Here is a 15350-nt window from a genome sequence, read left to right as displayed (position 1 = left end):
AAATAGGTGTTCCAAAAAGAGAGAAAAAGGCACAAAGAAAGTTTTCAAGGCAATGTCCTTCAAGAAATGAAGGACCAAATGTCCAAATGAAAATATTTATTAAGTACCCAGCATACTGAAGGGAAAAAGACTCATCATCAAATTTCAGAACTCTAAGAAGAATTCCCAGCACAATGAAGAAAAAAAGAAAGGTGAAAAAAATGAAGAAAAGATCGTACTAGTTTTAAGAAAGAAAATCAGGCCACATGCAGGAGCTCAAGAATCAGAGTTCCATCAGAATATCAACAACATTAACTTTATATGTCAACTTGACTGGGCCAAGGGGTTCCCAGATTAAACATTATTTCTGGGTGTGTCTGTGAGGGTGCTTCCGGATGAGATTAGCATTTGAATTGGTGGGCTCACTAAAGGGGATTGCCATCCCTCAACGTCAGTGGGCATCGTCCAATCCACTGAGTTCCCGAATGGAACAAAAGGTGGAGAAAGGAGGAGTTTGCCCCTTTTTTCCCTGCTTTATTGCTTGAGCTGGGACATCTCATCTTCTCTTGCACGTGGACTGGTATTTTCTCCCCCAGCTTTGTTGAGGTACAAATGACAAAAATTGTATGTATTTAAGGTGTACACCATGATGTTTTGATACACATATACACTGTGAAATGATTACTACACTCAAGCTAATTAGTATATCCATCACATCACATAGTTATCATTTCATGTGTGTATGTGGTGAGAACACTTACGATGTACTCTCAGCAAATTTCAAGTATACAATACAGTATCATTACTCTAGTCAGCCTGCTGTACATTGGTGCCCCAGAACTTATTCATCTCGTGACTGAGACTCTGTACTCTCTTACCAACATCTCCCCATTTTTCCACCCTCCAGCCTCTAGTAACCACCATTCTACTCTCTGCTCTGAGTTCAACTGTTTTAGATTCCTCATATAAGTGAGATCATATAGTATTTGTCTTTCTGTGTCTGGCTCATTTCTCTTAGCATGATATCCTCCAGATTCATACATGTGGTTGTAAATGGCAGATTTCCTTCCTTTTATAAGACCGAATAACAGTCCATTGTATATAGAGGCGTACCTCAAAGATGTGGGTTTGATTCTCAACCAATGCAAAAAGCAAATTTTGCAATAAAATGAGTCATCACATGAACTTTTTGGTTTCCCAGTGCATATAAAAGTTTTGTTTACACTGTACTGTAGTCTGTTAAGTGTGCAATAGCATGTTGTCTAAAAAACAATGTACATACCTTAATTAAAAAATAGTTTATTGCTAAAGAATGCTAACCATCCTCTGAGCCTTCAGCAAGTCATAATCTTTTTGCTGGTGGAGGGTCTTATAAAAAACACAGTATCTGTGAAATGCAATCAAATGAGGTATCCCTGTGTGTTTTTATCCATTCATCCATCCACAGATATTTAGCTTGTTTCCACATCTTGGCTATTGTGAATAATGTTGCAATGAACATGGGAATGCAAGTATCTCTTTGAAATAGTGATTCCATTTCAGACTGGGATTTACACCATCAGCTTCCCTGGTTCTCAGGCCTTTGGACTCGGCCTGAATTACACCACCAACTTTCCTGGGTCTCCAGCTTGCAGACAGCTGATCGTAGGACTTCTCAGCCTCCATAATTGTGTAAGCCAATTCCTCATTATATATATATATACATGAACTTTTTGGTTTCCCAGTGCATATAAAAGTTTTGTAATATATATATATATATATACACATGTGTGTATATATGTATATATATTTGTTCTGTTTCTCTGGAGAACTCTAATACAAACAGTACTGGAAATTAAAAGACAATAGAACAATGTCTTGCAAATTTGAAAGGCAAATTGTCCAAATTAGAGTTCTATACCCAGCCAAATTATCCAACAGGTGAAGTGGAGAAAAAACACATTTTCAGATGTGCAAAGTATCTCAGTGATGGTTCTCCCTCAATATCTATTCTCCTCTTCTTTTTCTTCTTCAGTAGTAGACATAAATTTTATCCAGGCCCATGTGAAAATGTGTAAAAATATCCCAGCCTCCATTGCAGGTAGATATGTCTATATGACTAGGTTCTAGGCCAAAGGAATATAAGTAGAGGTAATTTGTGATACTCCCCAAAAGTTTTATTAAAAGCTGGGAGTAGGCCCTTTCTCGTCCATTTCTTCCTCTCTGCTACCTGGAAAGCGCACATGCTAGATGGAGCCAGAATGATGTTCTTGTACCACTGGTAGAAGAATGACACATTGGGAATGACAGAGAAGCAGGCTAGAAAGAGACTGTCCCAGATGATTGTGGAACCTCCTAATCAGCCTTGACAACCCACATTTTTGTGAGAGAGAAATAAGCTTCTGTCGTCTTTAACTCACCATCACTTTGGATTTCTGTCACTTGCAGCCAAATCTCATCCCAGGTAGTCCTACCTAATACACAAATTGATGAAGGTTTTCTTTGCAAGTTATTAAGTTCTAGAAATATGGATATATAACATGGTGTTTATTTATTGCATCATTTAAATCCTCTGAATACATCTGTTTACTTTTGGTCTTCTTTTTTTTCTTTTTTAAATTGGCACCTGAGCTAACAACTGTTGTCAACCTTCTTTTTTTTCTTCTTCTTCTTCCCAAAGCCCCCCAGTACATAGTCGTATATTCTAGTTGTGAGTGCCTCTGGTTGTGCCATGTGGGACGCCACTTCAGTGTGGCCTCATGAGCTGTGCCATGGCTGTGCCCAGGATCTGAACTGGTGAAACCCTGGGCCACTGAAGTGGAGTGTGCAAACATAACCACTCAGCCACAGGGCCAGCCCCTATTTTTGGTATGCTTGATGTGCAAATTCTGAAAGACATGTAGTAAAGATTGACACTATGATGGTGGCTTAATCAATTCTTTCTATTTCTGGGGGATTTTGCTATATGTAAACATCTTCCACAATGTTTGATACATACCAATTGTGTATTTTGGCAGACTACTATACAAAATTGTTAAAAAATATTTCTGTCCCATTTTATTTTTTTTGGTGAGGATGATTGGTCCTGAGCTAACACCTGATGCCAATCTTCCTCTTTTTGCTTGAATAAGATTGTTGCTGAACTAACATCTGTGCCAATCTTCCTCTATTTTGTATATGGGATGCCTCCACAGCATGGCTTGATTAGCGGTGTGTACGTCTGTGCCCAGGATCTGAAACTGTGAACCCCAGGCCACTGAAGTGGAACACATGAACTTAATCATTACACTACCAGGCTGGGCCTTCTGTCCCACTACAAACTTTAAATCTTTATTTTACTTTATCTGATAATATTATATTTGATTTCTTTGTTTTAATTTTTTTCTTGTCTGTCTCCATTGTCTTATTTTCCTTCTTCCTTTGTCACTTTACTTAGGTATTGCAGGATTAACCTGAGAGTTCTGAAGGCTGATTCTTTCAAGGGATGGTAGGCCTACCTGGGAAATTGCCTTTAGCGTCAACATTCAGAAATATGTGGGGATTATTTTGCTGCTGGTGAGTGGGCAGGCACATAGCTTGAGTCTCTAGAACAGTCAGGATGGGAGGAAATAGACAGAGGAGGGGAAAAGGAGGAGGTGAGAGGCCTGTGAGAACGGAAGGTAAGACCTGGCAGAATCCTAACTCAGTGCAGCTAGTCATAGGCACAACTCTACGTCCCCATGGAAATCACTGGGGGCTGAAAAGTCCATATTATCATCAGGAAGCTTGTGTCATCTCCTGCTTTGTGTAATTAAGTCCATAAATTTTCATATAAACCTTTTCTATAAGGAAACATTATGTCCTCTAATGACATGGGCATTTTTTCCCATCAATTACATGATTATTTTTTGTTAAAGTCACCAGACATGTTTCTTGCAGAGAACATGAAGCTAGGTTTTTTAAACTAAACATAAGGATTTTGTTCTGTTTTTGTAATCACTTTTTTTAATAAAAATGATACATGCTTATTTGAAAGAATATCTAGCATGAAGAAGACTAGTAGGAGGAAAAGTAATAAAAAAAAAAGGAGACAAGTTAACATTTATCGAGATCTCAGCATATGTCAAATATGATTTTAAGTACTTTCTGGGTATTAAGCCATCTAATTCTCCCAATGGTTGTATGAGGTAGAACCATTAACGCACTCATTTCACAGATAAGGAAACTGAAAAACACATTAATTAAATTGCTCAAAATTACAGTTACTGAGAGGCAGAGATGCTATTCCAATCTCCGCCCCCCCACCCCAATTCCTTAGCATCTCTTATACTTCTCTGCAAAAACAAGTTAACAAAATTATCATCACTTCAAATTTCACCACCTGGAAATAAGTGTTATTAACATCAGGTTAACATTGCTTCTCAGATCCTTCTTTACATATATACAGGTAGAAGGATAGGTAGAAATAGGGTTATTCCAGGCATGTCATGAAGGAATGAATGAAAGACTAAAAATGGACAAAAACTAAGAGGGTATCTTGCATCAAGGATGATGATTAATCTCATTCTGTGATAAAACTTTAAAGTAAATAAATAAATAAAAACTTTAAAACGAGGTTGGTATCACAACACATTTTTAAACTGCTGTTAACACTTCCTACAATCATGTTTCCACCTCCCAATTTTGTGGATTACATTATTATTGTCAAAGTCTATATTAGATTAGATTGTGGTATGTAATTGTAATACCCCCACTATTTCCAATTAGTCCCATAATTGAACGGATTCACTGTTCATCATAAATTCTTTTATCATGATGTCTCCACTGCTGACGTCCTTACGTTGACTCATCAGTTAACTGACTGCTTTAATTTATAAGTAGGCTTTTCAAGAACGCCTTAAGAGTTTGCAATTTTTTGAGTTCATGCATGTTTGAGAATATCTGTTTTTTTGCCTTTATATTTGAATGAGATCTTGTTTGATTAAAAATGTTAGTGTAGGGGTTGGCCTGGTGGCATAGTGGTTAACTTCACGTACTCTGCTTTGGTGTCCCTAGGGTTCGCAGGTTTGGATCCCGGGTGTGGAACTAGCATTGCTGGTCAAGCCCCACTGTGGCTGCATCCCACATTAAAACAGAGGAAGATTGGCACAGATGTTAGTTGAGGGCCAATCTTCCTCACACACACAAAATAAATAAAAAATAAAAATGTTAGCATCATTTTCTTTCATTCAAAACATCATAGACATTTTCTCAGTTTGTTGAATGTTGCTGTACAGAAGTCTAAAAATAGCTTGATTTTTTTTTGTTATGAGCATGATTTGCTTTTTCTAACATTATCTGAAGAAATTTTAAATCTTTGAAATTTAACAATTTACCCAGACTGTATCTAGTTGTTAGTATTCAGAAACAAAATTTCCTGGAATAAGATGTGCTCTTTCAATCTGCTGATTAATTCCCTATTATAGTTTTCATTTCAAGGAAATTTTCTTGTATCTTTAAATACCTTTTCTTTCCTGTTCCATGTGTTCATGCACTATTTCTAGTCTGTGGTCCTTTCGGCTGTTTTCTCATTGTTATGGTCTGTCCTTTTTTTGGCGGCATTTGACTCATTGTGCTAAATCCTTCCTCAATGTCAGTGATTTAATTTTCAACTGTCTCTTCTGTTCCTTTCTAATTTATTTATCAGATTTTTAATGGCATCGCTTTGATCCTCAGCTTGTTTCTTAGGCCAATAACCTCTTTTTTAATCTCATTCTTTTATCATTTCATTTTGGAGGTTTACCTTAATGAATTCATGACCTTAATAAGTTGTTCCATAGTATGAAGCACGCGAGGGAAATTTGTTCCTTAGGGTATAATTTCTTTTAGTTTGGATTTTTTTTCCCCATAGTATTACCGCATAGTTACCATGCAACTTTTTGAATATCTTGCTCATTCTTGGACAGCTCCGTTGAGATCTATATACTGTGATAAAGTGTGGGTTAACTCTCATTCATCCAACAAGAATTTAGTGAACACTTCTATGTGTCAGGCATGTATCAGTGAATAAAATAGAAAAAAAAAATCCGTTTACATTCTGGTGAATAGGGGGAGGGGGTTGTAGACTGAGAAGAGAAAGATAAAATAATAAACATAGTAGATAAACATACTATATTACGTTAGAAGGTGATAAGCACTATGGAGGAAAAAATAGAGGGAAGTAAGGAGAATTGAGAGCACCAAGGTAGGGACAGGTGTGAACTGCAACTTTAGGTAGTCAGTGTAGGTGTTCCGGTTGTCTATTATCAGGTAACAAACTGCCCCAAAACTTTAGTGACTTCAAGCAACAATCATTCTATGATATCACATGATTTTGTGGGTCCGGAATTTGGGCAGGGCTTCTGTTTCACCTGGTGTCAAATGGAGTCACTCAGTGGTTTTCAACTGGTGGCAGGGTTGGGCTAGAGGATCCAGCATGGCTTCACTGGTCCAAGAGGGTTCGAGATGACTTCCCTCACATGCCTGGATTCGGTAGGGATGGCCAGAAGCCTGGTCTCAGCTGGGACGCTCTTCTTCCTTATATAGTCTCAAGATGTCTCCAGGTGGTTTCTATAGCAAGGGAGTCAGACTTCTTACAAGGAAACTCAGGATTCTAAGAGTCCAAGGCGGAAGTTGCTAGTCTCAAAGATAAACCTGCCATAACCTTGCCAGCATTGGGCTTCGTTCATTAAAAAACAAGACAAAAAAACCCCACTTTCACTAGATTAGAAAAAAATTCTCCTCTTCTGGTTTAATTTTAATTTCTTTCACTATTGATGAGCGTGTACATTTTTTGGAATAGAATTTTATTTAATGTCTTTATAAATAAAATGGTCAGAGTTTAAACTCTTCTCCAAATGTATTAAAAAAAAAAAACCCTCCAAGGTCAGCCCTGGTGGCCTAGTGGTTAAGTTCAGCGTGCTCCACTTTGACAGCCAGGGTTCAGTTCCTGGGCGTGGACCCACACCACTTGTCTATCAGTGGCCATGCTGTAAAGGTGGCTCACATACAAAAATAGGTAAGATTGGCAACAGATGTTAGCTCAGGGCAAATCTTCCTCAGCAAAAACAAAAAACCCCTCCATAACTTTATAAAATATCTTTCAATTAAAATTCATTGAACACATTTTGAGTGTCTACCATGTACAATCACAGCATTAGGTGACAGAGACACTACAGTAAAAACAGAAACGGTTTTCGCCTTCAGAATTCACATTCTATAGCTGCGCCATCCAACATGGTAGCCACAAGTGGCCACTGAACACTTGAAACATGGCAAGTTCAAATTGAGACATGTTATATGTGAAAAATACATGCTTAGTATGAAAAAAAGGTAATATCTCACTGACATTTTTATGTTGACTACATGTCCAGATGATAACATTTTGGATATATGGGGTTAAGTAAAATATATTGTAATTAATTTCAAGTGTGTTTTACTGCTTTTAATGTGCCTACTAGAAAATTTAAAATTATGTATGTGCTTGCATTATATTTCTGTTGGACAGAACTGTTTTAAAGGATTGACAACCTCTTTTAACCAGTTAAGTGGCCCTATGAATATACTTCAAATGCTGAAGAACAGGAGGCAAAGCAAAGGTAAATCTGGGGGTCAATTTTTGTTAATTTTCACAAATAAATTTTTAACTTGTTATTTATTAGTGTGTATTGCATAACTTGCACAAAAATTTTCATCCTTTTAACTAAAAAATTAAAATTATAACAATCTGACATTTACTTTGATGCTTGAAGTACACTACAGTTTGTTTATTCACAATTTAATGCTCCTAATTAAATCACACTTAACTAGAATAATGGGAAAAGTGGTTAATTATTACTTTTCCCTATCAAGTTAAAACTCATTACTTACACTTTTATTCTTCAGGAGTGTGTGTGTTAATCTCCACTTAAGCACACTACCATGAAATAATACGCCGCTGTAAAGAACGAGGTGGATCTAATGTATTGACAAGGAAAGATGTCATGATGTATTATGTGCAAAAAGGCAAGTTGCAGAAGACTGTGCAACGTGGGAGCCATTTTTAGAACCATACCTGTGTGTGTCCTGTATAGGTGTGCACAGCAAGACACTGGGAGGATGCACAGCACACGTTTTTAGTGGCGGATGGATAGGAAGGTCTTTCATATACTTTTAAGTCTTCTGTATTGTCTGAATGTTTGTTTCAACGAGGACATTCAGTAACTTCGAAAAAATATATTAAAAATGACGGACTGCTAATAAGTAATTAATACATTTTGCATCATGAATTTAAAATAACTTTTAAACTTTCCTTGGAAGCAATAATGTTTTCAAACCCTTTACGCTATGATTGTGACCAGAAAACCCACTGTACAAATAATAAAATATGTAAAACCAAAACCCATTAAATTATCACATTACAGAGACCTTTTAAAGCAAAATTACACCCTGGTACAGAAAAGGAGCTCTCCTCTAGATCTTTGATCCCCTTGGAAATTATAAGAAAGACTTGGGCCAGTAAAATAATGTACGGTCCGTTGCCTATCCAACAGCTATCTCCCAAGCCCCCTGCCAGTCTACCCCACCAGCCTCGAGCAGAACACTGATGTTCCCTTTCCTCTGAGCAGCCATTCTTCAAGGGAGGCCATTTTTAAGTTCCTGGGCAAATCTTTTTGGTGATGAGCCAATTGTTAAGGAGTTTTATTCCCTTTGCAAAATGACTGCTTTAGACACAGACATTGCTACGGCCATGAGGGCAAGTGAAAGTGGAACGTTCCTCTTATAAAAAAGGACATACATTTCTGCCTCTGGTTGTCATTTGTGACCTGGAATGTTGGCTGTCACTTTGGGGCCACACGGGGAGACGAAGCTCATATGATGAGAATGGTAACAGAAATACAGAAGGTACCTAGGTTCCTGAGGACATTATTCAGCTGCTGAATTAGCCAATCTAGAAAGTGCCCTCTGCCTAGACTCCTAGTTATCAAGCATCCCAACCCTAAAGATCCCAAAACTGTTTCTGATGGCTAGAATAATTCAGGCACATCAATTGAAGAAATCAAACACTTATTGAGTAAATGTTTATTTAGTAACAGCAACACACAGTTTCTCAAGAAAAAGATGAGGTGAACTCCCCAAAACAGAACAAAGCAACCTTCCATTATTCTCAGGTTACATCTGAATCTATAATCTTATACTCCTCTTTAATAAATGTCAAGATACATGAAACACTTGGAGGGAGATATCCAAATTATCATAAAACCATAAGATTTTAAGGGAAAAAGCAGTTTAAGGGTGGTAATCTCTACATATCACAGTACACCAAGATGCCTTCCTGCAGCTTTAGAACCATTACTACTCAAAATATTAATATACTTATGCAAAATGCTTATGTGAAAAATTGGAACACCTGCAACCTTTTCCAGTTTCTGATTTCAGGAACAGGTGCGAACCACCATTGCCTTCACAGATTCTCTGTTACAGAATTCATCAAAGGCCAGTGGTCCAGCACCGACAACGCATGAGATGCATGTGTGTCCTGCTAAGGTTCGAAGGGACGACATATTCTACAGGTATACTACAAACTCTGAATTACTTTTGCACAACATTCCAACATTCCCTGAAGAGATTTTAAACAAAGGTTGAAAACAGCTGTTTTCCATCATAGTCAAAGTCAATTTACTTTTTAAATGGAATATGCACTGCTGCGTTCTCTTCAATTTTTCCAAGGAGTTGCTATGGTGTTATGTGAGTGAATATGCTCACAAATTCAGAATGGACGTATAAACTAAACATAAGCAAAAACTCCATATCAGTTCTTAAGTTTGATATTAAAATATCTGACGACAGATCCAAAGAGCACTTACAGTATTAGTAGTAAGAGAAATTTTCATTTTTTTTGATGTCTTTTCAAAGGCTCTCTTTTGTTTGAAAACTGAGTTTACAGAAAATTCTAAAGAAACAATCCCATTAGACATTTGGAATTATTGGTAGAGATGAGGTGACAATACATATTTTCCATTTAAAACTAAGTTTGATATTGATTTGTAATCAATTCTAAATCACCTGGTCCAACATGCTATTCCACGTTCTTCTCATGATTCTGTAATTGCTAGATATTTGAATTAACATCACATTCATTTTTAGTGTAAAAAAAAGAACAATCTTGTACTACCTTTTAGACTTGTCTTAAGTTTATATAACTTCGTTTTAAAATCTAGTTTCATATTCAATGAATTAAGAAACAACAAACGCCAGAACAGTTTACCAGACTTTAATAGGCAAAAAAGGGTTGCTTTGGCAATGTATAAAAGGATAACTATTACAGTACAAATCATTGTTTCATCTACTTTTATTAAATATTAAAATGCAATAAGGCAACCGTTGTTTTAAGACACCTGAAATTACATTTAATAAATGGATAACTGGCCCCACACCTGACATATTGCACCCCTACTTTCCTTCTCTATTTACTCTAAGGAACCAAAACAATTATTCTAAAAAAACCAGATCGGTGTTCTTTCTTAAAACACCTCAAAGAGATTCTGATTTGTACTAAGGTATTTTCTTACAATATAAACTTCTGAAAAAGAAGACACTGTACTATCTTTTAAGGTTTTTTCCTCGAATGCATTTCTCCTGTACCCTGTTCTCTTGAATCCATTCCTAACTGCTCAGCTGAAAGTATGCCACTGAGGAATCAAGAGATGTAACGTATTGTGTAAGCTGCCATTCAAGGCCAGGCAGTGATTCTCAAACCTGGCCTCCTTCCAGTTCATCTGGGACACTGCTGCGATAGATTCCCGGGCCCCCTCAGACCCAAGGAAGCCGTCCCCTCCACCCTAACGTCCCGTCACTCTGTGTGGTTAGTCTCGCATAAGCCAACATTTGGGATGACAACAAACAACACTGAAAAGGAAGATATTCGTCGTCGTGTTTTCACAGGTCTTGGCTCACAAACTGGGAGCCAGTGAAAAAATACAATGTTGAATCATTAGCACTAAATGACCAGTGAGCAGAGTGACCCACAAACAACTCTAGTATCAACAAATCGACCAAAGGAAGCCCTGCTGCCCCCTCCATGAACGCCAGCCCGCTTCCTGCCCCCAGAGGGCCTCATGGACCAACACCAGAGGAAGGCAAGCAGACAAAGGCATAGGGTGGGGTGGCTGTTTCCACATCATCTCTCTCCATCACTGCATCTCGATTTCCCCACTTTCATTCCATCTTTTCTCTTACTCTGCCTTTTGCCATTCTCACTCTTATACCCTTCTCTTTCCTCACTTTTCTCACTTTCTCTCTTTTCCTTCTTTTTTTGATCATTCGCTTACATCATTCTTTTCTTCTCTGCTTTCCTTTCCTTAAAAACTCTTCCTTACCTAATACAAGCAAATTCATACTGGAGCCACAATATATGTCAGGAAACATTCAGCCTAAGGAAACAGAATGATCTGCACAGGAGACAGCAAGATGAAACAGACCTTTCACAGCAAGGCTGCTGTGGCACCATATAAGCCATGCAGAATGTGTTCAAATCCCTCCTCTCTTCCATGTCTTGTAACTTCGTGACTCATGACTTCTGAGTCTCATGAGGTTGAAAGGGCATATTGATTGTTTACAAACCTAAGGCACAGAGAAGGTTAAACGATATGCCTGGGGTCCCTAAGCAAGAAGAGAATCCAGATCTGGTTCACAGTCTGGTGTTCCTTCCATTACACCAATAACATCTGACTAGAGGCAAAGAGCAGTCTGTCAGCAGTGATATCGTTTCAGGCTCGAAAATCTCCAAAGACAACTGGGTTACTTTAAATATTATGAACTATTCTTTCTTCATGGGGGAAAAACATATCTTCATAAAATGTAAATCACAACATATATTTTCTAAAGGTTTCCAAGTTCTTTTAAAATGGCTACTTCACACAAAGGAAATTTGACTACATTTTAAAGTCATTCCACTTTGGTAATACTGTAACCCAGAGATAGTTCTGAGGTCAGAATTGTTCTAACACGTAGACTCAAAGAATAGATAATGTAATTTATATAAACTGCATAGATATACTGTTTCACAAAAAGAAATATGTTCTCTAAGCTGTTCTACAATTTAACCTCATTAACGCCAAGAACTGCATTTCTTGAGTATGCTCAAGGAAAAAGTTACCATATAAATTCAGAAAACTCCTTTTAATATTGTTATGGATGTTCTGTGATATCCTAAACTTTAAGTAAAATAGTCCCTAAGAGGAGAGTTTTCACCATAACCCAATTTATGGTAAAATGCCCAATTGGGTGAGGTCTGAATAAACCAGAAGAACCTTCCAACTGATCCACAATGTAGAGTGTGTGACAGTGTTAATAAGCCACAACATGTGAGACCACAGTATACAGTCCAACTGGATTAAACTATGACCACACTCCACACAGTTCCAATCAATCATAGCAAAGTCCACACGGTTGAGAGTCTCTGTTCACTGAGGAAATTAAATCTAAGGAACTTACTAATAACATAAATTCATATCTTGTCAATAACCCCACGTAATTCCTTTAATATTTCAGAATCACATTTATAATCTACCAACTGTGCCAAGAACTATGGAATCCTAACTTCAATGTTCAAGTTGGCAAAATGATTTCCAGTGGTTCCCAAACTAGCTGACATCAAAATCGTCTGAGGTGCTTATTAAAAATATCATAATGTGACTTATTTTTGCACCCCGATTCTAACATTGGAGACAATAAGGGAAATCTGCTTAAGGACTGGATATTCACTTAATATGGTGGAGGTATGATGTCATTGTAGTTCTCAAAGTGTTCATAGTGGTGAAATAACACGATGTCTGGGATCTTTAAGATACTTCAGCAAAGAAAAAAGGCCTAGATGATGCAAATATGGTAAGATACTGGTAAGTGTTTGATGTGGAGAATGAGCACCACTGTACTATTCTCTCTACTTTTGTGTAATTTTAAAATCTCTACATTAAAAAAAAAGTTTGCAGCCCCTATCCTAGACACAGTGTATCACAGTCCCCAAAGGTGAAGCCCAGGAAGCCACTCTCAACAGGCTCCCCAAGAGGATCTAACACAGCCACAGAGGCAATGGTCTCACTTGGGGTCCGTTAGAAATGATCTTATATATACCCTCCAAACTTCAAATTCTAGGATTCTCATTTTCAACTCAGCAAACTCAATTTCAACCGAGTTCACAAGTTCTTATGTTCACCATGGCACTCTGCCAAAGATGTACAGATTGTGCTCTGTAGATGCAGCTGCTCTAGGAGTGCTGGGCTGGTTATCAACTTCTATCTAATTTGCCTCTCATACACCTTCCTCTTTCAGTTTGTCCCTGACTGAACTACAAAAGACAGGACAGCTGTACAGACCAGCTCCTTCTGCATATTCCATGTATCCAGAGGGCACTATGTCTTCATAAGCCAAAAACCACTATTTTCACATAAGTGATATTTTTCCTTCATGATCTTCCCTTCTCTAAGAATTAAAACATCAAAAAGAGAAAAAGACGATAACCATGTAGCACTTGGTAAAATGAGAGATGTGCCCAGCACAGTACATGCAACGTACTTAGAATCTATAGTTATATTAGACAGTGGTCAAGAACACTAAGAGAAGCAATATTTTTCTTATCTTCAAGATTTAAAAAAAGAACTGTCAAGTGATATTCAAAAAGGGCATATGTGCACATTAACCCAATCAAAACTACTTTTTCTATAGCCAGATGTAACAATCTTCTTAATCCAAATCATCCAGGGAAGTTGTCTAACTTACTTGAAAGGAGGCTCTATACATTTGCTTCTTCAAAAATATTTTGTAAAGCCATTTTGAGGTAGAAAAAAAGAAGCTTAAATGGACTACTTTTTTCTGCTCCAATATAACTAAAATTACTGTTCACAGGAAGTATATAGCTTATGCATTTTGGTCTATCACATTTTCCACTGTCATATAAGCATACTATTTAGGATCTCACTATATTATCAGCATATTTTTTGCTTCCAGAATGCCCAGTAAAGCTGAAAATTTTCATTTAAAGTGATAAAAAACTTCCCAAAATATCTGTTGAACAATCTTAGCGGTTTTGGCAAGACAGTTTAGCATATACAGATGAAAATACTACATTTCACAAATACACACACGAGACTAAAACTGCAAAATTGTCACTATTTTCTTTCTTTCTTATACAGCTCAATTTTAAATGTGCAGCTCACTTATAACCTAGAAATAGTTTTAAACATGATTGTCACAAAAATATTTTAAAACAGAGATGAAATGTATAAAGGCACACACATAGATTGTCAATGGTTACACATCGGTTACATCACATTTCTTTAGAAACAGAACTTTTTTCTGCTCCTGTAAACAACTTTTTTCTCACACATTTAAAGTGAGGTTAGTGCTGACATAAAATTATTGCTATACTCACAGTTTGAGTGTTTCCACTGTGTATGAGGTACATTTTCTCCATCCATACACTCCTACTGTTCTTACTCACTTGAGTATAAGAGTCAACCAGTCTGTAGGCTACAACCATTCAACAATATTTTCATCAATACTGGAATGATAGCAAATAACATTACAACACATCAGAGATCAAAAATGTCTTCTTGTTGGAGTCCAAGACATTAAGTTATTCTTCATTACATGAATATATTGCTCATTTAACTTCTTCAGGAAAAAACCATTATTCTGAAGATGAATAATTCCTTCCTGAACACTTCATCCAAGACTATTCCTTCACAGACATCCTCTGATCCTTCGTTGTTTTCATTCATTTGATTCTGCGGTCACCAAGAATCACCTTTCCTTTGGTGGTCTATCAAAACGATCTCGGAGGCTTTTTGCTAGCTGTTTGATAAATATCTTGTAAATTTTTCCACAGTATGTGTGCACGGTCTTTTGGAGCTCCAGTTCTAAAGGTTTTAATAAGGAACGGATGTTGTCATCTTCAAAAGAACACTAGGGAAAGAAAACAAAAAGACAAAGATACACATAAAAATTTACATTCCAAACAACTTCTTCAATCAACTTAATATTTACAACCTCCATTTAAAGCTTCCCAAAAAGTACATGGCTCAACAAATATTTTCAATGAATTAAACAGAACTACAATCTTATCTAAGAGGTGGGAGAAAGTCAGGTTAAATCACTGGGAGTATCGGGGAAAGCTTTTGAGAGAAGAGGTAATGGAGGCAGGTCATTCCAAGCCAAGAACACATCCGAGGGCAGAGAAGACCCAGAGACACTGACTGGTGTGAGACGGTGACCAAAAGCTCTGGAGGTAGCAGAAAGACACTAAGGAAAGCCAAAAATCACTCCGAGAATAGTGTAGAGGCTGGACCGGAAAAGAATGAGAGCGGCGTGGAGTGGGAGGAATGCAGAACGACAGCATAGTTCAGCACTTCCCAGAG

General features: G+C 37.3%; 1 protein-coding gene across 2 annotated transcripts in view; it reads right to left on the bottom strand.

Moving 5' to 3' along the window:
- Positions 1 to 8988: 8988 nt before the first annotated feature.
- GXYLT1 (glucoside xylosyltransferase 1) overlaps positions 8989 to 15350 on the bottom strand; it is a 46320-nt gene continuing 39958 nt past the window's right edge. For both annotated transcript variants that reach the window (XM_046685187.1, XM_046685196.1), the window contains one exon: positions 8989 to 14898. In XM_046685187.1, the coding sequence (XP_046541143.1) occupies positions 14737 to 14898 (162 nt within the window). In that variant the 3' untranslated portion in view covers positions 8989 to 14736. The remainder of the gene's footprint in view (positions 14899 to 15350) is intronic.

Source organism: Equus quagga, chromosome 1 (genome assembly GCF_021613505.1).
Source record: "Equus quagga isolate Etosha38 chromosome 1, UCLA_HA_Equagga_1.0, whole genome shotgun sequence".
Lineage (NCBI taxonomy): Eukaryota > Metazoa > Chordata > Mammalia > Perissodactyla > Equidae > Equus > Equus quagga.
This window is presented reverse-complemented; position numbering and strand designations above follow the sequence as displayed.